Consider the following 27361-nt stretch of genomic DNA (forward strand, 5'->3'; position numbering starts at 1 on the left):
GCCATATCAACCGAATTTAGATATTGGCAGACACAGTAATATTCCACAAAATTTTAGTGTGTCATCCTCTGATTCGCAGCAGTCATCATCAGGGTTTGTTCCTCCTCGTCCATCTGGTGAGTTCTACAACGCGGATCCATCTGGTGGGTTCTACAACGCGGGTCCATCTGATGGGTTCGACAACGCAGGGCCATCTAGTGGGTTGTACAATACCGGACCATTCGGTGGATTTTACGGTGCAGAACCATCTGGTTCATATGTTGAGCCGGTTATCATACTTCATTTTGTGAAAATATCCAAAGTTTTACAGATCTGCTTAATACTGGTCAACGCAATATTCTGGCTCCTGAAAGAAACGTTCCATCACCTGTAATATTCCCTAGTTATTCAGATGAGCAACAAGAGAGGAGTGAAGAAATTGTTGATGCTCCTGTTGTGCGTAGAGGACAACGTAGACGTAGACCACCTGCTTGTGGTACCGATGGTCATTTGTATAACTGCAATTGTCATGAACAATAATAATATTTTTTTTTGTGTTATAGTAATTGATAATTAGTTATGCATGTGATTTTTTTTCCTTTCCGTATGATTTTTTTTTATTACACCACAATTATTTTAAATACTTTATTAAGTTGATTAAAACAAATATGAAGAAAAATGCTATTAGTGTAATAGATCAATGCATTTAACCAATATCAAATACATATCTTATTCAATGCATACATTATATGACACAATTATAAAAACGCATATGCTACCAACAAACATTTATTTGTTATACATTTTTCGTCAAGCAATCAATTGTCCACGTTCATCTGATACTCCTGAAAAAAAAAACATATACAAATTAAAATATATTACAAAACATATTTTTAGGAACAAATTAAATTTTCAAAGTTTATACCTGTTAGTTCTTCGTTGTTGTCTCTCTCTCGCTATCGGCATGTCCATCTCGTTTCTTAGTCGAGTCGTTGTATCCCTACCTGCTCTTCTTGTTTCACGTCTAACTGGGTTGTGTTGCAACTCAAAGGTAGGACGATCCCAATATCTTTCATCTGCAAGAGGTTCAAATCTTCCTTCATACGTTGCGAGGTACTCCGATATATTGTACCATGACTGCACAAGTGTTGTGGGATCTAACGAGTGCCATTTAGCGGTGCAAATAGCATGAGAACACGGGATGCCGAAAATTGTCCATTTACCACATGAACAATCTGTTGTTGATATTCTCACCACTTGCATGTGTTGGCCGCGACTTGGCCTTCCTCCGGTTGCAACCTGAGCAGTTTGTGATCGTACATCATATTTAACAACACGATGTTCACTAGATTTCTTTGCCCATTCCTCATACTTTTGCCGTGCATAATCCGACCATAATTGATTTTCTTGAACCATACGTTGACCTTTTGTCACACGTTCAATGAAGTATTGGACACATCTCAGAATGGTCAAGTGTACTATTGCAGATATAGGCAGTCTACGAGCTCCCTTTAACACACTGTTTAAGCACTCGGACATGTTGGTCGTCATCACTCCACGACGCCAACCTCCGTCATGGGCCATACTCCATTTTTCCTTTGATATTCCATCCAAATATCTGTGTGCCAAAATATTTTTGTTCTTAATTGCCTCCATTGTTGCATCAAATTTACAAATTTTATGTTGACTACCTGCTTCCCAGCACAAATCTTTCAAATGCACATCTTTGAACCTGGAATTAAAATTTGAGCACACGTGCCGCAAACAAAAACGATGCACACCTTGTGGAGGTTTGAAATAGGGTAGATCTTCAACGGCTCGCACGATTCCCTTGTGCCTATCAGATATTAGACACACACCATTTTCGCCACATACAACATGCCATCCAACATTTTCCAAAAACCACTTCCAGGAATCAGACGTTTCTTCATCGACAATTGCAAAAGCCAATGGTAGAACTTGATTGTTAGCATCGAGAGTGACAGCGATCAACATTTTGTGTTTATACTTTGTGTACAAATGTGTACCGTCGACACTAATGATTTTTCGACAGTGTCGAAATCCATTAGTACACGGCTTGAATGCCCAAAAACAATAGTTCAATGTTTTTATTTCTTCATTGTTTCTGAGATGCTTCCAGTCGACAATTGTTCCAATATTGTATTTGCAAAGAGCACGCATATATTTTGGCAGTAATTGAACAGAGCTCTCCCAAGTTCCATAAACAATTTTCACTGCACGTTTCAGACTCCGCCACGCCTTCGTATACGAGATTTGATATCCATATTTATCTTTCACACTCTCTATTATATATTTAATCTCGTACGAAGGATCACATCGTACAATTCCCAATAGTGTATGTGCAACCATATCACTATTCAAGTTGTGATGATCTATGCCGACATTGGTTGATATACATGTATGAGGCCCACCATATCTGGTTATTTTCCAATAACCTGTTTTCTCCTTGAAAGATGCGCGAAGACCCCAACGACATCTGACGGTGGAAGAATCATTTTTGCATTGAATTTTCCACAAAATGCGTGTGCTCTCAACAACAAGATATTCACGCCTAGAAACTCTGACCGAATAATCCTTCACAGATGCAATCAGATCTTTTTTATCCTTGAAAACCATGTTTACACATAGTTCTCCTCTCTCCTCATTATAGTATCTTGTCCGCATGTCATGAGGTACGCCAATAGAATCAGGAATCTCTTCTCCAAAATATGTATTAAAAAAAGATGGCATATCAGAAATGGTAGAAAAGAAAGGAACATCTTGCCTCTGTAATTTCTGACGAGGTGGTGGACGAGATGATGTTCCCTCATCAGTATTTGCATGGATATTCACATGTACATCATCATTCACATCTTCAACATCGCCATCATCTTCTTCCTCAGACTCCCCGTATGACATCTCTGGCTCTGTATCGCTTATCTGGACATCTTCGTTTTCACTCCTAGGATCATCAACACGTGGCACAAAGTTTTGAATTTCTGAATTCCAATTTGCTTCACCATAATTTTGTTCCCAAATACGTGTACTTTTCGGCCAACTTGCAGGATCAGGTTCTGATGTGCCGGCGATATATTGATCCCACGATCCACTTTCAGAATAAAGATACATGTTGTCCATTCCTTCGGTGACGTGTAAAATATCTGATTCTTGGTCGACATGACCAACGTGATGGTCAATTTGGTTTGCTTCCACGTACAAATGCAATATACGTATATTGGGAGATTGCATCATAAACTCTAAAGCGTTGTCATCGACAAGATTGACTTGAATTTCATGCCAAGATGAATTTTCCATAAAAGAATATTTCGTTGACAATTTGAGGGTAAAAGTAGTTGGATCAATCCTCAATATTTGATGCACAGCTTCAACCAACTCGGACAAAGTAATGGTACGTAGAACTCGCATCGGTCTAGTATAAGGAATACTATACACAATCGATCCACTATCCACAATAATATGACCACCAAAATATAAAAATATATCAATGTTTTCCATTCTCGATATATTTTTTTGAAATAAAAATGAAAAACGGATAAAAGGAAAGAGAAAATTTTAAAGAGTTTAATATTTGTATGAGTGATATCCGAATAACATTTGTGAACATATATATAGTAATACAATTACGCGTAGAATTATTCTTTACGCGTTAAATTAATTCTTTACGCGTTATAATTAATATTTAAAAATTTATTACGCGTTGAATACGCGTTATATAATATATTTAAAAATTTATTACGCGTTAAATACGCGTTTTATTTAATTAACAGGCCAACTAGGCAGCGTCCGCGCCAGCAGCGTCCTCCGTCACGGGGCGCGGACGCTGCTGCCAACTAGGCAGCGTCCGCGCCCTGTGGCGGAGGACGCTGCCAACAAGGCAGCGTCCTCTGCCACGGGGCGCGGACGATGCCTATTTGGCAGCGTCCGCGCCTCGTGGCGGAGGACGATGCCTACGTGGGAATGAAAGACCGCTGTCAGATTTGGAGTTTTACGGTATTTGTAAATTTTTTTTAATTTTACATTATTTTTGAAATTTATTATTTAATTTACACTAAAAATAAAAAAAAACCCAAAAAGACGTGGAACCTGACATCATTTCGTAAGCGAAGAAAGTTCTTGCTATTCACAAGGCAGCGTCCTCCGCCACAGGGCGCGGACGCTGCCTAGTTGGCAGCGTCCGCGCCTCGTGGCGGAGGACGATGCCTACGTGGGAATGAAAGACCGCTGTCAGATTTGGAGTTTTACGGTATTTGTAAATTTTTTTTAATTTTACATTATTTTTGAAATTTATTATTTAATTTACACTAAAAATAAAAAAAAACCCAAAAAGACGTGGAACCTGACATCATTTCGTAAGCGAAGAAAGTTCTTGCTATTCATGCATAATTCCATCAATGCATGTTTCAACACATAATACAGTGATGCAATTCTTCACAGGTCAAATTACAATAATTTCAATATATATAAATTAGAAAATCGAATATTGCAAAAAAATGCAAATCGATCACCAATAGGAGCGATTTACATTAGCTATATCACAGTTCCACTGTCAAGAACTCGAGAAAAATGGCACCTGTGCATGCATGAATTACATATGAATAGTATACCTAACGTAATCGAGTCTCAACTTGAATAATTTTACCTTGCAAAATAAAAGTCCCCGATTTCTTTCCAAGCCTACGTTTGGCCTTGTGCAAATTGATCGAGGGATTGATGTAAAATCAATATTTTGGCGAGATGCTATAAACCCCAGACCATGGAAAACTGTAGGTGAATACATGTACTGTCAGAGAATTAATCGCCCAAACTATCTCCTGCTGTTTGTTGTCTTTGTTTTGTTTAGGTCGGCAAGTTCCTCAACAAGCTTTCTTTCTTCGCTGGTCAACCGCTTCGGAATCTCGACTTGAACTTTAACCAACTGGTCACCTCTCTTATTGCTTTTATTCAAAAAAGGGACGCCTTTCTTAGCCATGACCAATGTCGTACCTGGTTGCGTACCAGATGGAATTTTGAGGTCAACCATCCCGTCTACCGTTGGCACCTTCATTGTTGTCCCTAAAATGGCATCTATGTAAGAAACCTTGCAAGTGTAAAGGATATTGGTGTCATCCCGTTTCAAAACAGGATCTGGAATGATATCAATAATAACAAACAGATCTCCGGGTGGACCTCCTCTCCGTCCGGCATTCCCTTCGGAACGGACCCTCAAGCGACTGCCAGAATCTACCCCAGCTGGAACTTTCAAGCTAATCCGTTTCGACTTTCTTACGCGCCCATCTCCGGAACATGTATTGCAAGGAGTTATGTTTTCGCCAGTCCCACCACAAGCGGAACATGTTGAGACCTGTTGGAAAACACCCAGTGGGGTCCTTGCGGATGAGATTACCTGACCTTGACCTCCACATGTTCCACATTTAGATGGTGTGGTTCCAGGTTTCGCTCCTGATCCATCACAAGTGCTGCAGCTCTCAAGACGAGTTATTTCTATCTCTTTCTCGACACCAAATACGGCTTCTTTAAAATTCAAAACCAGATTATAGATCTGGTCTTCACCTTCTGTGGCTCGGTTGCGAGATCCTCTTCCTCCCATGCCCATGCCACCCATACCACCCATTCCTTCAAATAATGACTCAAATATGTCAAACGGATTGCTGAAATCCTGCCATGGAGAAGCATTAGAGGTTAGAATACTAGCATGCAGAAGAACTATATTTTGAAGAAAGTCCTCTTTCTATTCCACTTCGTTTAAGATCTTTGTGCTACTTATGTAAGAAAAGAGACTTACCCCCATACCCATTCCAGCACCTTTAAGCCCCGCCTCTCCATACTTATCGTAGATGGACCGTTTTTCATCATCCGACAAGACCTGTTACACATGTTCTCCAATAATTCATTAAGTTGTACATGCTTCCACAAGCAAGCATAGTTCACAAAAGGAAGCTATGTATCATTTACAAGGATCAGATATTATACCTCATAAGCATTGCTAATCTCCTTGAACTTTTGTTCTGCTCCAGGTTCTCTGCAGTTGCAATGCAATATTTTCAGCTGCATAAATGCATTGCTAGGCAAGTTCATAATTTATAATGTGTTTTAGTTCTCTTTCTAGCAAAAAGTAAAAATTGATAGTTTTGACCACCATTTTTCTACAGATGATGGCCCCATCAATGTTGATGAATAATTGTTTAGGCCTTAAATTTCAGGCAACAATTCATATAATCAACTCTTAAATAAGTCAACTTTAGACTTTTAGTTCCATACTCTCTTATTACTATTATTATTACTACCACTACTACTATTTTTGTGCGTGTGCATATCTAACTCAAACTAATGCTTAATCTACCCATAAGAAGTTCAATGAAATACCAACCCTTAGCAGCACACTCAATATCTGGCTTCAACAGGCATACAAAAAAAACAGTGGCTATTATTATTGGAAATAAAAGAAGCCAAATGATGATAAATAGCAGATGAAACCAAATATCAAGTAAAGTGGCACAAAGACTTACTTGTTTACGTCTGGATGGTAGCTCCTGGCAAGCTTTCGATATGCTGAAAAAAATCACAAAGAAATGAAACTTCATTCAATTCTTGCATTTCCTGATCAAAGAATGATGTTACCATGTGTGGTGTCTATCAAATAAAAAAATATTTCAGAATGACATCATAGAGGAAAGCAAACAAAGGAAGTGCGATTCCTTAAAGTGATGACCAGATATACAAATAGACCACCTAGATTCTTCAAAAAAGACATCAAATTTGAAAAACCCAAAGAGACCCATGGTTTTTATGCAGGGATAAAGCTCAATCATTACCAACAAATGGACAGAAGGAAAAGCGTCCCTAAGCACCTCATACACATAGTTCAAATTTAAGAATACAAACAAGAGACAAGTTAATACTCACCAGTTTTAATATCTGACTTGTTCGCATTCTTAGATACACCAAGCACAGAATAGTAATCCTGCGAATGTAATGAAATAAACAAACATTCTCTTATGCAAAGCATGGAGAAAGGAACAGCAAAGCAATCACTTTTTTTCTCGATAACATTATGCTTAAAACTATTGCAGAGGAATACCCCATACGACTCAGACTGTATACAACTTTTCTTATGAAGGCTAATCAATGTCTATATTTGGCGTTACTGTTTAACTTTTAAATTTTTGGGGTCAATGGGGTTTCTGTAGGATGAAGGGAAGGTAAACTTTGACTTCAAGTAACTTGTCAATGACCAATTCTATGCTACGTCAACACAATTCAATAAATCATATGAAAAAGATTTCCCTTGCGATAACAATACAAACTAATACAGCATACAAAAAAATCTCACTTTGTCAGCTCTAACAAGAAGACGGGATCCTCTTCTCTGACATGGATTACGATATGACCCCGAACTGAAAAGTAAATTCAAGGACTCTTGAGAAAATAAAGTTGAACTTCTTGACGCCAGTGGCTTGATAGTGCTAGACGTACTGCATGGACAAAAAAATATATCATGGATCACCTATTCACCTTAAATACGAACACAACCCAATATCAGATCCAGTCACTGGAGAATCTATACATGACCAAGAATTCAAAACCGTGAGAATAAGCAAGAGTTATTGGAAGCTGAATAATGTCAAGCTCAACATGTGCCATAGTAATGATGCTACAAGGAAAACATCTTAACTTTCAACAAACCTAACAATGTGTTTTATTTTAATCACTTTACTCCTTTCTATATATATTTAAGAGTATCAATCAAATAACAACCAGACTGTACACGGGAATTAAATGCTTACATCAGATGACTTAATTATGAATGAAAATACACCTAATTCCATGCCATATAAGGCAGTGATCTATCTTCCATAATTTCATGCCTCAACTTCTGTTTCGAATTTATCACATCTCCCATTTTCTAAAATTTTATATGAGATCTACATGAAATAATATATTCTTTAAAACACTAAGGATGGTACACAAAATATTTCAGTTGAAGCAAAAAAATACTTCACATATTTATCGAAACTTGGTATTTACGACAACTCAATAAACTATTGCCTAGGATGCTATGCTTTCAATAAAAAAGGCAAGTGTTGTTGGATTGGGCAAAATCACATTTACATTTTGGGGAAAAAACTAAAAAAAGTTTCGATGCAGCTGACACTAGTACTAAGACCAAATGAAGAAAAGCCACAAGAAACACAAAAAACTCAGATTGGCACAAATCTCCAAAGCTGCGCATCAGCAAAACAAGGATCGACTGCCAGCTTATAGAAAAAGAGATAACAATGAAGAAGTAAAAATTGCAAATTGTACATAGTAAAAAGCTGATACACAGTTTGAACTTTAAAGTAGATTACTTTCAGCATTTCAAGAAGAAGATTTCAGCACAATGCTTACCAATGCAGAGACGCTGGTAATTTATCCCTACAAGAAGATCCTAGTACAAGCTGAGGCTGAACTCCCCACCTGTATATCCAGGCACTTCCACAAGGTATGATTGCCATCCAACTTTACTAACACATTTAAGATGGAAAATCAAAAAAATTAGATGCGAAAACCACAAAGTTTATTTTTTGCTCATGATTATAGGCATTAAAAAAAAAAAATCAATGGCACACAATATGCAGCCGCATGTAAAAAGAAAGACACGAGAGGGGGAAGAAGGAACCTTTGAAGAACACGCACAAATTTACATTAATGAGAAATTCAGGTCTAGACTAAAACTAAGCAACACAAAACAGAATCATAAAGCAGAAACGTCGTTCCAGACTTAGATACGTCATAACATACAAAATGGAAGCTGGAGAAGTAGTTAAACAACGCGAATTAAACCCTAAAAATGTTTAATACCTGTAGTTAAGAAAGATTGGGGTTGCCGGAGCTGGAAATTGGAGAAGAAACCGACGAGAAAGAGAGGGGCAGGCTGCGTCGTTTCCGGATAGGGCTTTTCTCAATTCTCACGTAGATTTTTAGTTTGTTTGGTGAAAAAGGAGGTAAACTAATTGATAATGTTTTATTTTTTATTGATTGCTCCTTTAATATTACAACATAAGCTAAATTTATTGTGTTTTCTGAAAGACCCATATATATATATAAATAAATAACTACTTTCGACATTTTGATTTTTTTTTCTCAGTATATTTGATATATATATATATATCTATTGTGTTGTTAAAAAAAAAAAAAAAAAAAAACATTTGTCAAGTTTTGATGAGATTTTTTATTCATAATATACACACATGATGTGCGAAAATCCCTAAAAATATGATAGACGATTAACATTTATATTGGTTTGTTTAGAAAAATAAAAGAAAGTTATTTTTTTTATTAGTTTTAATAAAAAGGTTATTTGTTCAACATTAAAATAAATATCAAATAGGTGTAATTAGTAGTTTCTTAATCAATTAGGAGTATTTCTTGGTTTTTTTTTTTTTACCCAAATTGTTAAACTTTGCAATATATGTTCCTAAAATTTTCTTAAATATCTTAATTTTTAATAAAATCAAAATCCTATCGCAAGCTTATCATATAGGTTCAACACAATGACTTCATTTGGATAATTACTTTATTGTTTTTAGAAGTGAACAAAACTGAATGTATATATTTGGACAAAATTTTGTAAAAGGTTTTTTAAAAATATTTTTATAAAGAGTGTGTCTCTTGTGAGACAATATCACGGACTTTTTTTTCCGTGAGACGGTGCAATCCTACTCATTTTTACAACAAAAAATAATAATTTTGACAAAAAAAATTAATATTTTTTCATGAGTAACCAAAATATAATATCCGTCTCACGAAATTGATCTATGAGACCGTGTCACTGGAGTTTTTGTGTTATATAAAAGTGTTATCCAAATATAGTTTTAAAAAACACATGAAGTGTGTTCTTTTTTATAGCAGTAGGATTGAAATGTATAATAGTTTTCCAAATATATATTTATTATTAAAATATCGTATAACAATAAATTATCAATTATTTGTTTATTTAAATTAAAAATTATAAATAATTTAAATTTCAAATAATAATAATTTTCCCTGGAAGAAGAAAAATAGAGAACATATGAGTTGCGAGCACGAGCGCCAATTGTGTATTTCAAATTTCTCTCACACACAACACTGACACTGAGAGCAGCACGCATGGAAGTTCTGTAAAAATCTGGTTTCTGTATGAATTTTTGGGTAGATTCGAGATGTTTAGGAGATTAATCGATGGAAGGAGAGCCTGACCTTCCACCACCTCCACCGGCTGATTCCAATTTTTTCAAGCCAAAATCGAGCCGTCCGATCAGCGTTCACCCAGATTCAATCCATCTAAGCCGTTCGTTCAACACCATCTCCACCTGCACCTCGACCACCTCGGTCTCTTCCTCTTCTCCGCAGGAATTGGTCCGGCAAGTTCAAGCCGCCTTCAAACGCCATCACTCACTCGGTACGTTTACTCATTTTATTTTTCGGCATTTTGGAATATGAAAAGCTACTTAACTGAGGTGTTATTTAGGGTTTCTGATGAGTAGTTATACATCAAGCATTAGCTGCAGTACAATTCTCCTGAAACTAATAATATGTTTGCCCTTTTGAAGAAAATACGTTGTTTTACTTTTATTTGTAAATTATATACGTATCTTTATGATATGCAATAATTATTTTTATTTTTTTTTTTGAAAATTTTGGTGGAATCTTGTTGTATATGTATTTCCCTTTGTTTGGTGTTTTATCTTCTCTAATTTTTAATTCAAAAGAGTAAGCTTTTTATTTGGACTTTATATTAGCTCTATTTCTTTGCTTTTAACTATTTATAATTCAGTAATTTTGTTGAGGGACCAGGGAAGAAAATTTGCATAATTGTTGAAAAGTGTACGACTTGAACTTTTTATGTTGCTTCTTTTCTCATAATAAGGAATGTGGTAAGGAAGGTCCTTGTTGTTTGATTAGTTTTTCTTCGATACATCTGCGGTAAATCAATCTAAATTTATCTTTAAAATGTTTTTGAAGATTAGCAGATAGTAGTTTACGAAATGACTGCACAATGGACAGGTGATATGGTGTCAAATGAATCATGAATGTGTGTGTGTGTCGTGGTAAATGCTTCTTCTGCATGCTGTTTCATTTGAATTCATCATTGTCTCTCTTTCAATGTTTTTATTTTTGAATGGCCACAGTTATTTTTGTTTATAACAGAACATATCTGCCTTTTTTCTCCCCGAAAATTGGAAATGGCTTTTGTTGAAAATATTCTTGTATAGTACCATATCATGCTTTCTGTTTAATTCTCCTTTCATGTTGGTGCTTTGGATTTTCTTTCTAAATTTGTAGTTCTATTTTCCTGATGGGCTTTTAGGAATGCTGCAGCCGAGTGGTAATCAACCAAGGAGACTTTTGGTTCCTCAACGTGAAACCTCGAAAAAATCAATTCTAAAACCTAGTTCAACTATTTATGCCAAAAAAGGTAAAGAGGAGGTTGCACAAGGTGACAGACCAAGTGGCTCCATACCAAAGTCCAAAACTGGGGTCTCTGTTGCTGGAGACAACCAGGAAGATGCATCAATCACCCCACCTTCTCAATGGGGTGCATCATTGAATATGCAAGACGAAAACTTTAAACCATGTAACTTTCAGAGAGATCAATCAGGAATTTCTGTGACGTCTGGAAGCAGAGTTGCTATTGCTTCATCAGATGCAGAATATGGGCATGCTCCAGTGGCTGATGTGCAAAAGAAGGTTCATTTCTCCAGTGGAAACAATGCCACATCTTGCGGTAATAATTATTCTAACGCTAGTGTCTTGTGATGAAGCAATCTACAGTGTCTTGCATGTTTAAGTATCTAATCCAGTGAATTGCTAACACATGATGTAGTACTATGGTTGCCTACTTGTATGCTGTAGACCACTGTGATTTATGATTTGTAATTTGTAGCAATTATAGCCAATTGTAAATGCAGTGGCTGATGACCTGATGATTTCATTTGTTATTCCATATGGTTTATATGGATTTACTTACATTGACAGAAATGGAATGGGATGCTGGGGATCAAGTTGATTCTTCGGCTGCTGTTAGTGAAGTCTGGCGGCATCAAAATTTCCCAAGTATGGAGATGGACATTATTAGTTTGAAGTCTCAGAATGGGATTTCTTGTTTGCCATCCAGAAGAACACTGGATGTTCAGGATCAGCAACAGAAATTCCAAAACTTTTTACAGAGCGATTTGAGTAATGCCATGACACAATCTTCAGTGGTTGGGTCGTCTTGCGCTACCTCAACGTTAATAAATCCATCTTGTGCCCCAATGATTAGCTCAACAACTTATTGTTCACAACCTCATCAAATGAGTGGTTCAAATTTGGGGTCTGAACCATCAGGAGAAGCTGAAGCACCGCTGGATGTGGTGCAACCATTGCATTCTTCATCCAAGCTTGCTGGTGGTATGATATCTCATCAGTCAGCTATTCCGTCACAAGCTATAAGCTCTAGTTTTGCTGTGTCAATGGAAGTAAACAAATCCTCTGTCTCTAAGGAGTTGCCGAGCATTTCACCAAAAGATTGTGATATTTCAAAAGATTCTTTTCGTGAAGAGAACAATACAACCACAGGGAATGTACATGATAAAAAATCTGAGCCACCTTTATCTAAATTAACTTCATCAGAATCAAATTTGGAAAATTCAAAAGCGCATAAACTTGAAGTAGGTGCAAGTATTAAAGTGGCATCAACAACTCGGAAAAAGGGTTACGATCCTGACTTATTCTTCAAAGTTAACGGGAAGCTCTATCAAAGACTTGGAAAAATTGGTAGTGGAGGAAGCAGCGAGGTTCACAAAGTCATATCATCAGAATGCAGAATCTATGCTTTAAAAAGGATAAAACTTAAAGGTCGTGACTATGCCACAGCATATGGATTTTGTCAAGAAATCAAATATCTGAATCGATTGAAGGGGAAGAACAATATCATCCAACTCATTGACTACGAGGTGCATGCTGTAACTCAATGCTTATACTGTGAACTCAAACACAGTCATCTGCAATTTTAGCACATTAATTAAGTCTCTTAAATTTTTCTTTTGTCTTTCATCGATCTCAACTTGGTCATCTAATGCAGCATTTCTTCGTAGGTGACAGATAAAACCTTACTTCAGGAGGTAATGAATGGTTCCATGATTAATAAGGATAGCAGGGTCAAGGATGAAGGGTATATATATATGGTACTTGAATATGGGGAAATTGATTTGGCACATATGCTTTCTCAGAAGTGGGGAGAACTAGATGGTTCTATTGCTACCATTGATGAGAACTGGCTCAGATTTTATTGGAAGGTTTTCTCTAATCCACTTCTTTGTGTATTAATTTACCATACTAGCATACTGTTTCCGAGAAACTGGAAATTCACAAAACATGTTGCTAGGTGATATTGGTTGTTGTCAAAGGAAGGAAGCCACTCAAGGCATCATTAAGCTTTTCTGACTTGCACCCTTGTGAAAAATGTTGCAGCAAATACTTCTTGCAGTAAACACCATACATGAGGAACGTATTGTTCACTCGGATCTAAAGCCAGCTAATTTTCTTCTGGTGAAAGGTTCACTGAAGCTAATTGATTTTGGAATTGCCAAGGCTATAATGAGTGATACGACAAACATTCAACGGGATTCACAGGTTTTTCCATAATACGTTTTCCTTTATATCTTGTGGTACTTACTTGATGAAGCTTGTTACTTATTGGATCTGTGATTGCATATTCGAACATACTAGTCTATTTTGGTAAACAAAAATAAAACACAAGTGCTTGCAATTAAGCTTCTTTCTCCTCCACAAAAAAGCTGAAAAAGAAGTGAATTTTTCAAGCACGAACTTTCCCTGCCTAAAGCCAGAACACTCTTTTACTATTGTTTATTCTCACAAACATACATAAGTTCTTGTACTCTGTTTTTTAAACTCATACTAAGATCACATAACTGCAGGTTGGCACCCTAAGTTACATGTCTCCTGAAGCATTTATGTGTAATGAGACAGATGGAAATGGGAACGTTATAAAATGTGGTCGGCCATCGGATATCTGGTCTTTGGGTTGTATCCTTTACCAAATGGTTTATGGACGAACGCCCTTTTCAGAATACAAAACTTTCTGGGCAAAATTCAAAGTCATAACCGATCCAAACCACAATATCACTTATGAACCTTTGTCCAACCCATTGCTTCTTGATCTTATGAAAAACTGCCTAGCCTGGGACCGGAACAAAAGATGGCGAATCCCCCAACTACTCCAACACCCGTTCCTTGTTCCACCTGTTCCACCTCAATCGTTCGGCCCTCTCAATCAGAGTTGTAAATTGCTTCAACTAATAACTGAATCAAGTTTGGGTGATGAAAAGGCACTGATGCTATGTTCTCAACTCCAAAACATGCTAGGCAACCCCAGATCATTTCTACCAGACGAGGAATCTGTTTCAAGAAGCCATCTACATGAGATACTCAGTAAAATTTCATCCCATTTCTCTCAGCTCCAGGAACAGTTTGCAGATTTGGAGAGAACCTCAACTGACGGATGAATTTTATTTCAATTTTGGCATTTAAATTCGCCTAGATAGTAATGTAGCTTTGTGATCTCTGGTCAAATTGTTATTCGCTTCCGGTGTGTTTCTTCTTGTGCTGCATTCGAATGAAGTTGAGTGGTATTTTGGAATCATGTAATGAAATATACTGCTACTGACTTGTGTTATAACTATTACAGTATTATGTATGTGAAACTAACGTCAATTAAAATAGAGCTGCAAAATAAGGTCGTGTTGAGTTTTTGCAATCCGAATGACACAATTTAAACCCCAAGTTAGTGCATCATTCAAGTTAAATGGTAAATAAGAAAATGAGAATTGATGTTGTCATTGCATGTAGTACTTTTTAGCAGTTAGAATGGCTAGTTTTATATTAATAAGTATTACAATGGAAATATATAAAAATGTAATTAAATTACAATGATAAAAGCAATAATATCTATACTATTATATAAAAGATCTGCCTATTATAGTAACTGCCTTGAGGACACCAAATTTATTTATTCCAAAATTATCCTTTTATACTCAATATTTCACTAAAAACTTCCCACACTAACTCTATGATTTGCTTTAAAAAAAAACTTCTCTTCTACACACACAAAGTGTGCATTTTTTCTAGTTAAAATAAACGTTCACAAAAATAGGCAGAAAATCATATTTACAGTAAAATGATCACTAATTAAGAACAGAGAAAAATGACGAGGAAATTCTATTTTTGGATTTGTATCTTTGTCACAAAATGTTAGTTTTCTATTTTCAAATGTCAGTCTCAGTTCATTATCTTCGTTTTGTTTTTGTTTTTGCAATTTTAGTCATTTTCTCAATGTGACGCTGATGTGACACTAATATAATGTTAATTTGATGTTAACGTGTGTAATGTTATATTAACACTCTCGATTAAAAATGTCTAAAATTTCCAAACATTGAAAGATACACGACTAAAATTGAAAATCACTAACATGGATAACAAAACTAAAAAATAAGTTAACATAAAATGAAATTGGGAGGAAGGAGTAAAATGTTGAAAAATATGGGAGAGCAAAGGTATGTTCTCAAACATGACATTTTATGTGTTCATTATTTTTGGAGTGTAAAAACAAGGGAACGACTGTTAATTTTGTTGTTGCATGTGACAATGTACAAGAATTGATGCAGAACATTCGAACGTGCTTATAAAAGTTTATTGGCAACCATTACTCAAAAAAGGGATCAAGGAGATAAATCAACTATTTAATTCCAATTATTTTTCATTAAGAGATCGTGGGAGTAAAAATAAGGAAATAAAAGGAAACCACTTTTTTAATGTTATTGTCTTGTTTACATAATTTAAGGTGTTGCACCATATGACCTTTCAAAATGAACAGTGATGCGTGTAATAATTAAAAAAGCCTTTTTTGGTCACTGTATCGTTGGGGGAAATTAAGGTATTGCAATTCATCGGCCCCTTAAATTAAATCATGAGTATAAATTGTGGAATATCAAACATATAGAATTTTACAAGTTAATTTTAACAAATTTTTAGATTTTCCATCGTTAATCTCCATTTTTCTAGTAGTGTTCAAATCGATTTCCAATTTTTTTTTTTTTAAAAAAAGGCATCCATAAATTCGTAAAGAGATTTGGTATATGTGCAATGAAAGTTACAAACACAACAACCTTATTTATATTATATTGCATCTGTAAAATATAGAGAGACGTTCACATATAATTGAATGACTACTATACATAACATGTCAATTCCATGTATAATGCAACGCAAATATAACAAAAATTATTAAGTTGTTGAATGTACACCAGCTAAGTAGATGATCATCACATGGCTAGCACGTAATTGTGGACCAGAACAAGAGAAGTCGAGAACGACGTTTTGTATAGAGAAACTTATTTGTCTTGTCAATAGATTTTATTTATTTATTTATTTTATCACCTGATTAAAAGTATTGCACGTAATTAATGTAGTGTTGGACTTGGGGAGCATTTCAAGACCAACAATTTGCTATTTTTAAATTGAGACTTCGTGCTGTTTCACTACGCCACTAGCTAGGTAGCCCCATATCAATGTGTATTTATGATCCCACAAAATCTTTATTTAATTTCCTAGAGATTCCCTACATTTATAAAACATCATATAATATAATCTTGTTCCGCAAATTTTATATCATGCACACATTTACCGCTCCCTCTTGTATTTTGGAGGAATGTGAATGAGGAAGATGTTGATGTTGATGTTGATGTCGCTCTTCGTGTATTAGTGTTAACTCTAAGTTTTTTTTTTTGACAAAAAGGTGGGGGTTAGTGGGCATAGAACCCGGGCCATCTCCCAAATTTGGAGAGGTTATGCTATTTGGCCAAGAGGTCATTGGCTTAACTCTAAGTTGTTTTAGGCACTGTCATATAAAAACAATCCACTGTATCAGTTTTTCTGCAAATGTTGAAGTTAGAAGGTGCGTGTCGTGTAAAAAAAACAATAATAATAATTTTTTTTATTATTATAAATGAAGGTTCACATTCTGAATAGAAAAAAGTTACACACATCGAAATTCGAAAATACACTGATTTTTCGTTCATATATATTGCTGCATATCAGATTTGTTCATCATTTCCAAAAAGTTCAAAAAAATCTTCAAAGTTCGCCGGATTTTGTAATTTGGAGTTCTCCTATTACAAAACGAAAGTCGTTGTATCTTGGGAGACGATTGACATATTCCATAAGCACCGTGTCTGGAGCAAATTTGTCTTAAGGACATAGAGTATAACTCTAGCCTCGACGTTTACTTTCTGTTGGTGTCGTGTTCCAGGACGTGTTGCAACATCTGTCAAGACACAAGAAGAAAAATTTCAGTTTTGTACAGGATCCAAACCCAACAATCACGTCTCGGTGGAAGGTTAATTTGTCAAACAAAATATATATACAGTGTGGGCCTTTTTTTAATTTCACGAGCCAACAGATTAAATAAAAAACCAATCACACATTGGATTTTTGATGGATTATTACGTTGTTATATGTTTATCCAATATATCAAACACAACCTAATCAGCTTATTAAGGGCATTCACAAGGAGTGAGGAAGCCCAGCGATGAAGTGGGCTTCGTTGCCCCACTACATCTCTCGCCCCTTCCAAGGGGCGAGATTGTTGTAGGCGGATAACATCCGCGTGCGGGGAAGGGGTGGGCCCTGCGCGGAAACCCTCCGCACGGTGAATCCCACCTATTTTTCTTCTTTTTTTATTTTTTTAATTTTGTTTTAAAAATTTGAAACTCATCTATGACCAAATTAATTTGTTATTTTAAATTATTAAAAATAATTTTAAAAATTAAATTTTATAAAATGAATAATAAAAAATTTATTTTTTGTGTATTTATCTTGTTGTTGATAATTCGCTTTAATTATTTTTAATTTTTAAAATTTCTTAATTTTGTATATTTCTTATTTTTCTGTAATATTTATAATTTATTTTATGTATAATTTTAATTTTTTTAATTGTGCAAATTTATTTTGTGTTTAAATAAAAATATATTTAATTAAATAAAAAATTAATATTTTATGATCTTCTCCAACACATCATCTCCTCATAGCAGAACAAAACATGAAATTATCATCACTCATATATCATATAATGAAGTTACCAACTTCATCACACCACACCAACATAACACCAACATAACATGCTCTGATTCAAAATCAAAGCTTATTAATTCAAAATCAAGTCTTTGATAAAATAGCTTTACCGTTAAAGGAAAAATGCAAAAAAGAAAAAGAAAAAGAAAACTATGCTTTAACCCGCGTCATGCGCTTGACCAGACAATGTATATATAAGTCTACGCAAGTGATCTGCAAAATCCAACGTAATTTCCCGTCTGTGGAATCAACGCCGCCCCGCCCAGTCGGCCGCAACCAAACACGGAAAATACACATTCTTTCAAGTACGCCACTTCGAAAATATATTCCAGATCATACACTAAATCCTGCTCACTCCATCGCCGCTTTTCTTTTCTTTTCTTTTTTTACCCATTTTATCATCTGGGTTTTCGATCAAAGATAATCATCGACTTGTTCCTGGCCAAATGATGCACTGATTCATGCTCATCTTCTTGCTATGCATCCATTCTGCTGTGTCACATCGACTCCAATCAGCAATCCTAACATGCCCTCTTCCCCGTCCACGCCGCCACCTTTTGATCCGCTGACTATAACTTTGCAAAATCCCACTATCTTGAGGGTATCTTCAACGTGTGATTCCGGGTTGGATCATAATTCGGGTGGTGCTCCGAATGGCAACAATATTCTCTACGCCCACGCCCACGCCCACGCCCACAGCCGTGACGTGAAGATTACTGATATAGTTGGTATTGGCATTTCTGGAGTTCTATGCAAATGGGTTAATTATGGAAAAGGGTGGAGGCCTCGTTGGTTTGTTTTGCAGGATGGAGTTTTAAGCTATTATAAGATTCACGGCCCTGATAAAATTGTTGTTAATCAAGATACTGAGAAAGGATTGAAAGTGATCGGCGAAGAATCGATGAAAAGGATTTCAAGGCGTCATCATCACCATCGGAATGGGACTAGTGGGTCTTCTGCGAAAATCCGGAAGCCCGTTGGGGAAGTTCATTTGAAGGTTTTAATCTTTACAATTGAATTGCTTTAGTTTTTGATAATTGAATAAGCTTTGAACATGTTGCACACGATTTCTCAGAGAAAAGGATTTGTGTGGCTATGTTTTGAACATCCCTGAGTAGATTTTTTACTAAATTGGTTTTTTTTTTTTTTTACATATTTTTGTGAGATTTTGTACTTTCGGTTGGGTGCTACTTTTGTTGTTTGTAAATATTTGGCAGTATTTTGGAGTTTTGTCTTTTTTGATTTCGAATTGAAATCTGGTCGGAGATATACAGCAAGTTTTCGAGATTTTTTTTCCATGAGCTAAAGCTCTATAGATTCTATATTATTTGATTTCCCGAGATCACATGCATGTTTGTTGCAGAAACTATCTGACTGCGTTATTTCTCTTGCACTTTATTCAATTTTTAAATGGGGGATTGTGCTTACGTTGAAATTGTACTTGTTCTGGCATTTTAATTGAATAGTTTCCTTGTAGGTCTCATCTATCCGAGAGAGCCGATCTGATGATAAGAGATTTTCCATATTCACGGGAACAAAGAGGCTTTTTCTGAGGGCAGAGAGCAGAGAGGATCTAATGGTATGGATGGAAGCATTGCAGGCTGTGAAGGACATGTTTCCGAGAATGTCCAACAGTGAGTTAATGGCTCCTATGGAAGATGTCCCCATCCCAACAGATAAGTTGAGGCAAAGATTGTTGGAAGAAGGATTGAGTGAAACTACCATTCAAGAGAGCGAGCAGATCATGAGGAATGAGTTTGCGGCTCTGCACAATCAGTTGATAACGTTGAAGCAGAAGCATTGGCTCCTCATGGACACACTGCGACATTTAGAGGTACATTTTATGATACATAAATAACCTCTTACATGTTGAATTCAGAATTCTTCTTCCGTCCACTCTCCAAGGAATTATCCACATAAAGTTCTTTCAACTTTCTACCAAATCAGAGGGTGGAAACTGGCTTGGGCTTGTGAGGTGTTTGTTTCTCTCGCAGCACCATTTAGAATGGCAGAAAACATTGATCCCCACCCTTGGATTTTTTCAATCGACTGATTAATCTGGAATTGATTATTTTTTTCTGTATTATTTTGTAGAGATTATTTGATCTGAAATTATTTCATGAACGATTTGTACTCGTTGGTTCATTTGCACAATCCTGTTTGAATGATTCTACGGTGAAAATTGATTAATCACATTTACTTTCTGTAGTGGATGGCCAGGTTGAATTTGTAATAATCTTGAACCGCAATCTTGTTTTTTTTTTTCAAGTATTTTGTGCCGTTTGGCATGGATGTGGTATTTGGAGATGCTAGTTTTGGTTGTACCTTTTCAGCTTCTTTTCGTGTTGTCGCTTTTTGTCTCTGCCTAGATTGATGTAGTCTGTCAAAGCATTCCTACCGATATCTTTGTAGAGATTTTTATGAAATTTCATTGAACAGGCACATCAGTGTAAGATATAGGATTCTGTCACCGATTATTTGTCACTTTTAGTAAGTGATGATGATGAAAAATGAGAGAGGTTCTTGTACTATACTGGATACATTTCTCCTCGTGTGTATGAGAAAGGAAAGAGCTTCCATGTGGCTGTGGCATTTAGCACATGTTTCTTGGCAGGGAATTTGGCCTATGGATCACCAATTGCCTTGTGACATTGATATTCGTGTGTGATATGGATTTTTTGTTTTGGAAAACGATTTGGATTCTATGATACTAGGGTATTTCATGGTGACTGGAGAGACTGACAAAAGTGAATATCTCTGCTATATGATTTATTGTAATATAATGTAAAGATATCTTGGATAAGTATGAATATCTTTGAGGGCTTATTTCTACTAGTGCTTGAGAACTAGTGATTTTAGACCATAATCGCTGCAGGACTAACTGTGGGAGTTGAATTATTGTTGATCAGGATCTATATATGCTTTGTTTCTCTTAATTTTGGATGGAAGCAATGCAATGGAATTTTAGTGTCTTATGTGATTCACATTTTATTTATAGTGACAAGGCCCTCTACTGCTGCTATGCAAGGGCTTTTTTGGGGGGGAAGGAAGTTCGGGTAGCTGATGTTTTTTCTGTTAATGGTTTCAGCAAGAAATTTATGGGTATCCTTTCATTGTACAGTTTTATAAACTTACATAGTGTTTCTGTTTGTTTTCAAGAGAGTATGCTTTTGGTAATATGTGAAGAACAGCTAGAGGATAACCTTAAATGATGCGGCCTTTTAAGATCAGGCGGCAACAATTGTTTATATTAGATAGATGAACAAAAAAAATGCTCGAGGGTTGAAAGATGCAGAATCCTGCGCTTCTGTAGTAATAAAATGTAGACAGAAAATTAAATGTCACCTTCTCTTGACATTTTAATGAAGATTAAGGCTGATTCTTTTGCAAATTCCGCAGAGTGTTTAACTATGTTTCAATACGAAGTGCAGCGATGCCATACTAATGTTTGTGCATTATTTGTACGTTAATGTTAGTGTCTCATTAAGTTTTATTTGCTACTTTCTTTAGAATATTTTCATCACTTCCCTCTGGTGATTTGTCGTTTACATATTTTTGGTTATCCTTCATTTGGGTACTTATATGCGTTGTAATTTAGTATCTTTTTTTTTTTGGTGCATGCACGTGTCTCTGTTTGAGGGAAATCAAATATGAAAAGCTTGTTTCAAGTCATTCTCGCTTTCTTACAAGTTAAAATATTTTCATCACTTCCCTCTACTTTTTTTTGGTGCATGCACGTGTCTAACTTCATTTCATATTATAAATAAAATTTGGTACTGGTATAGTGGTTTGCCTTTTTTACTTGTGGAGTTGTGCACTTGTTTTGTTTAAACGTTGTTTTTATAATTTGTAGAGAGAAAAAGTGGATTTGGAGAACACAGTTGTCGATGAGAGCCAAAGACAACTTAAAGAAGTTAGAGCATCTTCCAGATCAAGGCAAAATAAATATAGTGGTGTGCTTCGTAACATTTTATTTTATTTTTTTTTATTTTGCTTTGCATGGTTGAGTAAATTCACCTCTTTATGGTTTTGTTCATGTTTAAGCTATAGTAAGGAGGATTCCTCATCAAATTGATAATCTTTGTATTCCAGTCAATCATGAACTTGTTGGTTACTTTCAATTTTGCTTATGTGTCATTTTTTGAAATTTCTAACAGAAAGTGCAAGTGAATCTGAAGACGAAAATGAAATGGTAGATGCAGCAGAAGAAGATACTGATGAAGAAGATAATACATTTTTCGACACCAGAGATTTTCTTTCATCTAGCTCTTTCAAAAGCAGTGGTTCCGACTTTAGGGCATCATCTTTTTCATCTGATGACAATGAACTTCATGCTTTTGAAGCGGATGATAACATTGATCCTGCCATCAAATCTGCTGGAACCAACTTCCCTTATATTAGGCGTCGAAAGAAATTGCCGGATCCTATTGAGAAAGAGAAAGGAGTGAGTTTATGGTCAATGATAAAGGACAACATTGGGAAGGACCTTACAAAAGTGTGCCTTCCGGTCTACTTCAATGAGCCGCTCTCTTCTCTGCAGAAATGTTTCGAGGATTTGGAATATTCATATCTTCTTGATCGGGCTTATGAATGGGGAAAGCAGGTAGCTTTTGCCAAGATTTCTAGTTAATTGTATTATAATAATAGTAAACTGGAACAGTCAAAAATTTTCTCATTGTTTGTTCAGTGTTGTTTTTGTTTCTTTTAGTTGTTAATTTTTTATTTGTTGCTTGACAGCTTTAGGAACTGAGTCAAGAAGGTATGTTTCTTCTCCTGTTGTATCGCCATAAAATTTGGGGTCCCATGTTTATACTGAAAAAACATAACCATATTTCCTGCATGGTGCTACCCAAGATTTTGTCGTCTCCTGCTCAGATTGAATCTCTCCGGCAAGATTGCAAAATGACTATGAATTTTACCTCTTATCAACCATATTAGAAGTTCTTTTAGATTCCCTGCTTTTGCGGACATCAAGCATTGTATTTATTCCCCACGATACAGAAGAATCCTTTTGCAATGATTATAACTTGAGATTGTAGATTATTCAGTGCAAAAAATCCAACTTTAGATAATTTTGAAGCTTTATATCAGAAGATACAAAGCCTGGGGCTTTATTCCACCCCATTTGGTCACTTCGACTTTGTGCTACTGCATGGTGCTAACAAAAGTTCTTGATAATACTGATGAGGAATTTGAATTTTCAGTAAATTTATTGTTTTGAATCATTGTCTTTATTGTCATTCCACAAAGTTTATCATCTCCACCAAATATTGCTGCTTACTTTCATGTGAAACTCGTTGGATTCCTTGTGCATAGTAGGAAATTGATCTTAAAAATATATGCCTTGAGTGTCGAAGTTTTTCACTCTTTAGAGTCTTATCTTTGATCTGTAATATTTCTTGGTAGGGCAACAGTTTTATGAGGATTCTAAATGTAGCTGCATTTGCTGTGTCTGGATATGCTTCTACAGATGGAAGAAATTGTAAACCATTTAATCCATTGTTAGGGGAGACTTATGAGGCTGATTATCCAGATAAAGGCCTACGATTTTTCTCAGAAAAGGTAGCCATTTATGACCTGGACCAAACTTTTGGTCCTTTCTAGTCGTGTTAAATAATATAAATTGGGTGTAAATCCTCTGCAATTTTGTTCTAGATTGGCTTAATTATAATATTAAACGTGAAAATGGAAAAAGAAAGACGCCAAATATATTTTTTCAGACTTCTTGTAGTTGATGCTCCATTTCCTTGAATTCATAGATGTTTGCGATAATAAATGCAGGGCTGATCATTTTTCTTTGGATCAGGTGAGTCACCACCCAATGATTGTAGCTTGCCATTGCGAGGGTACAGGGTGGAGGTTTCATGGTGATAGCAATCTGAAAAGCAAATTTTGGGGTCGGTCCATTCAGCTTGATCCCATTGGGATCCTAACTTTAGAATTTGATGATGGAGAAGTTTTCCAGTGGAGTAAGGTGCTTTCTTGTTGGATGATTGTTTCTCTTTTTTTCCCTTTTGGGTTCGTTTCATAGAGTAACGTAAGCAGCCTTCTATTGGTAGGTAACAACATCTATATACAATCTCATTTTGGGGAAATTATATTGTGATCACTATGGTACGATGCGGATACAAGGAAATCGTAATTACTCCTGTAAATTGAAATTCAAGGAGCAGTCTATCATAGACAGAAATCCTCATCAGGTACTCCTCCTTTTGGTGTGACGTCTTTTTAGACCTTTAAGAAGGTGGAGCTTTTTAGCAAACAGACCTGGCTAAGTGGTGCTCTCTCTTCTGAAATTTTATGAAGTCCGTATTCAATAAAAGAAGAGAGTAATATAATTATGATCATAGCTTGGGTTGGATGTAATCATTCAGATACCGAAACAACTCTATATATATTTTGCAGGTACAGGGAATAGTCCAAGAAAAGAGTGGAAAGACGGTGGCGTCTGTGTTTGGTAAATGGGACGAAAGTTTGCACTATGTGAATGGCGATTGCACATCCAAAGGGAAAAGCCACGAACCTCTCTCAGAAGCCCATTTGCTCTGGAAACGAAGCAAGCCCCCAAAGTTCCCCACACGTTATAACTTGACACGCTTTGCCTTCACACTGAATGAACTTACACCAGGGCTGAAGGTTATTTGTCAAAATTCCTCATGTTTTTTGTCCACGGGTTAAGCAGAAACTCTTAGGTCATCATCATAAGTCTTATAGTTGGAAACGAGAAAGAATATGCACCAAAGTTTAGAATGTTTCATTGAGTTCTTGGTGGTTGTATATCCCATACGCAATAAGAACTGGAATTTTCATCTGTTGCAGGAAAAGCTCCCTCCGACGGACTCGAGACTGAGACCTGATCAAAGATGCTTGGAAAACGGGGAGTATGAAATGGCAAATGCTGAAAAGTTGCGTCTAGAGCAACGGCAACGACAGGTAGTTGACATGAACTCTTCTGTTGAAGAAATTCAGCGTTTCATGGAGGTTGAGGTTTCATTAACACTGAGAAATTTGTGGAAAGCAGGCTCGGAAAATGCAAGAGAGGGGTTGGAAAGCTCGGTGGTTTGCCAAAGATAAAGAATCCGATACATACCGCTACATCGGCGGGTATTGGGAAGCAAAGGAACTAGGCAACTGGGAATCCTGCCCAGATATTTTTGGCCAAATCCCAGCCGATCAAAGTTTAGACTTGGAGTAAGAAACTTTTTTTTTTTTTTTTTGTCTCCATATCCATTCCCTCTTATTTGTTATATTCGCTAGAGTTATCGGAAAACAGCCGACGATTCTTTCAACCATGTTCATGACTTGTACAGTGCTTCGATGAAGCATCAAAATTTGTTTCAATAATAATAATAAAATTCGTCATTTTTATTCCATTATTTGTCGTGGCTTCTAGCTTGAGAACAAATTAAGTTGATCCAATATACGATGATCGCGATCGTTTTACACAGCATGGAAAATAATATCAAATATATCTATTTCAATTAAACAAAAACCAAATACGTTTCATTTTCAGAATCATGTATTCACTTTTCACGCATTTTCTTTTCTCTCCATCGGCGGGGAGCTCACATGCATGCATGGTGCCCACCATGAATAGCAGCTAGCTCCTTCCACGAATTTGTTTTTAGTCAAAAACTGAAAGCTAAGTCGTGTAATCTATAAATTCGATGAAAAAGGTCGGCAAACTTGATTTATATATATGCGTGTGTGTGTGAGAGACCAAAATGGAAAATGGAATGGGAGTGCAACGTGGAAGGCAAGTGGTTAATTCTGATTGAAATTAATGGATAAAAGAGGGTGGCGCCGCCGTCTTGATTATTTCCATGCACCTAACTACATCTACTATATCTATCTTGCATGCCTTGCTAATTCATTACATTTCATTAGAGTTATATGTATATATATAGGACCTACAACTCAATTCTCATAATATTTTTAAATGTTTTTTGCTCTTGGATTGGATGCTATTAATATTGATTAGATTAGATTTGACGTGTGTATTATTTGTGTGAGAATTATGATAAGATATCGGATATCGTTTCATCTCTCATACATGCTTGGTTCGAAGCTTAGATATATGATACATGCAAATCACCGCAAAATTTATATATTATCCATTTTTTGGGTACATTTTCATAATTATTTTCGTGTTAGAGTGAAAGGTGTCATTATCGAATTAATGATAAATCTACCCTATGAAGAATGGATTCTTTAATCTGTCTTCTAAACTGGGACATGCATATTTTTCTTTTCTTTTCTTTTCAAATTCAAATTTAATTAATGCAATCGATTGATTTTCCCCACCTAGCTACAATGAGGGGCAGGCGAAATTAGGTTTTCAATATGAAATTGTAAAGCATATTAATATTAATTAATGCTTGTAAAATAGAGGGAAATTAAAGAAAAACAATACACTAGCATATACATATATATATATATATATATATATATATATATATATATATTATCCCAGAAATGTTAAGTATTTTTCATCCAATTCTGATTTTTTTTTTTGGGTTGAATTCTGAAATTTTCTTATGTACGCAAACGTTTAATTTTACCAAGAAAAGTACTATTAATTCCATAAGAATTTTCAAGAAATTTTGGTTAACTAATCAGTGCTACAGTAAGCTAGCGAGGGATCAGATGGTTGAAATGTTGATTTCATTGACCAATATTGTATGTTAGTTTTGAGGCCCAATTAATGAATTGTAATATTATATTTTTTATAAATTTTATAATTCAACTTAATTTTTTTTTTGGTTAATTATCGGGTGGTGCACAATTAATATATTTATATATATCTCCATCTCCACGATTGATTAAACTTGGGTATGAATATGATAATTAATAAAATTTTCGCGTGGATTTCAGGAAAAGCTGCTCGTACAAAGCGACAATTTTTTTATTTATGGTTTTTTTTGTTATTTAATTTCCAGTTCCATGCATGCGCAGGTCAAACCATTCAAAGTTGATATCAAAACAAATACAAATTATATTTATTAGAAGATGTAGAACGTACGAAACGGGACAAATTAAATATTTTTAAAATTAAAATTCATGTATGATATAACAGCCACGTTGCAAAATATGCTGACTTTTAAAATAAATAAATGAAATAATTGTATTAGACAAAACGTGTATTATTTGCTCACATTTGTTTCCAAAATTCGTATTTAGTCAAATTAGATCAAATGTCCTTCTTCTTTTT

At 35.6% G+C, this 27361-nt stretch overlaps 4 protein-coding genes across 6 annotated transcripts; 2 read left to right on the forward strand and 2 right to left on the reverse strand.

The window, feature by feature from the left end:
- Positions 1-730: 730 nt before the first annotated feature.
- LOC140884444 (uncharacterized) lies at positions 731-3570 on the reverse strand. The gene is made up of 2 exons (XM_073291213.1): positions 905-3570; positions 731-824 (listed from the first exon to the last, which is right to left on the reverse strand). The coding sequence occupies exons 1-2, from the start codon at positions 3493-3495 to the stop codon at positions 812-814; spliced, it is 2604 nt and encodes an 867-aa protein (XP_073147314.1). The 5' UTR covers positions 3496-3570; the 3' UTR covers positions 731-811.
- Positions 3571-4440: 870 nt separating this feature from the next.
- LOC140880351 (chaperone protein dnaJ A7A, chloroplastic-like) lies at positions 4441-8989 on the reverse strand. 2 transcript variants are annotated; one of them, XM_073284708.1, is made up of 8 exons: positions 8842-8989; positions 8389-8499; positions 7331-7472; positions 6904-6961; positions 6507-6549; positions 5971-6019; positions 5783-5863; positions 4441-5656 (listed from the first exon to the last, which is right to left on the reverse strand). In XM_073284708.1, exons 2-8 carry the CDS (start codon positions 8493-8495, stop codon positions 4805-4807), a joined length of 1332 nt encoding a protein of 443 aa, XP_073140809.1. In that variant the 5' UTR covers positions 8496-8499; positions 8842-8989; the 3' UTR covers positions 4441-4804. The 2 variants fall into 2 exon arrangements, with proteins under 2 accessions (XP_073140809.1, XP_073140808.1); XM_073284707.1 differs by having other exon boundaries at positions 8389-8504.
- Positions 8990-10108: 1119 nt separating this feature from the next.
- LOC140883983 (serine/threonine-protein kinase MPS1) lies at positions 10109-14661 on the forward strand. Its single transcript, XM_073290627.1, has 6 exons — positions 10109-10420; positions 11330-11746; positions 11998-12956; positions 13098-13298; positions 13474-13635; positions 13941-14661. Exons 1-6 carry the CDS (start codon positions 10201-10203, stop codon positions 14526-14528), a joined length of 2547 nt encoding a protein of 848 aa, XP_073146728.1. The 5' UTR covers positions 10109-10200; the 3' UTR covers positions 14529-14661.
- A 3716-nt stretch (positions 14662-18377) lies between these two features.
- On the forward strand, positions 18378-25526 carry LOC140884805 (oxysterol-binding protein-related protein 1C-like). Of its 2 annotated transcripts, XM_073291666.1 has the most exons (10): positions 18378-19147; positions 19628-19984; positions 22004-22103; positions 22308-22753; positions 23557-23712; positions 23957-24124; positions 24210-24350; positions 24556-24786; positions 24970-25083; positions 25172-25526. In XM_073291666.1, the coding sequence occupies exons 1-10, from the start codon at positions 18629-18631 to the stop codon at positions 25343-25345; spliced, it is 2406 nt and encodes an 801-aa protein (XP_073147767.1). In that variant the 5' UTR covers positions 18378-18628; the 3' UTR covers positions 25346-25526. The 2 variants fall into 2 exon arrangements, with proteins under 2 accessions (XP_073147767.1, XP_073147768.1); XM_073291667.1 differs by lacking the exons at positions 18378-19147; positions 22004-22103 and having other exon boundaries at positions 19845-19984.
- The last annotated feature ends 1835 nt before the right edge of the window (positions 25527-27361 follow it).

The sequence above is a fragment of the Henckelia pumila genome, chromosome 2, assembly GCF_033568475.1.
Source record: "Henckelia pumila isolate YLH828 chromosome 2, ASM3356847v2, whole genome shotgun sequence".
NCBI classification, from domain to species: domain Eukaryota; kingdom Viridiplantae; phylum Streptophyta; class Magnoliopsida; order Lamiales; family Gesneriaceae; genus Henckelia; species Henckelia pumila.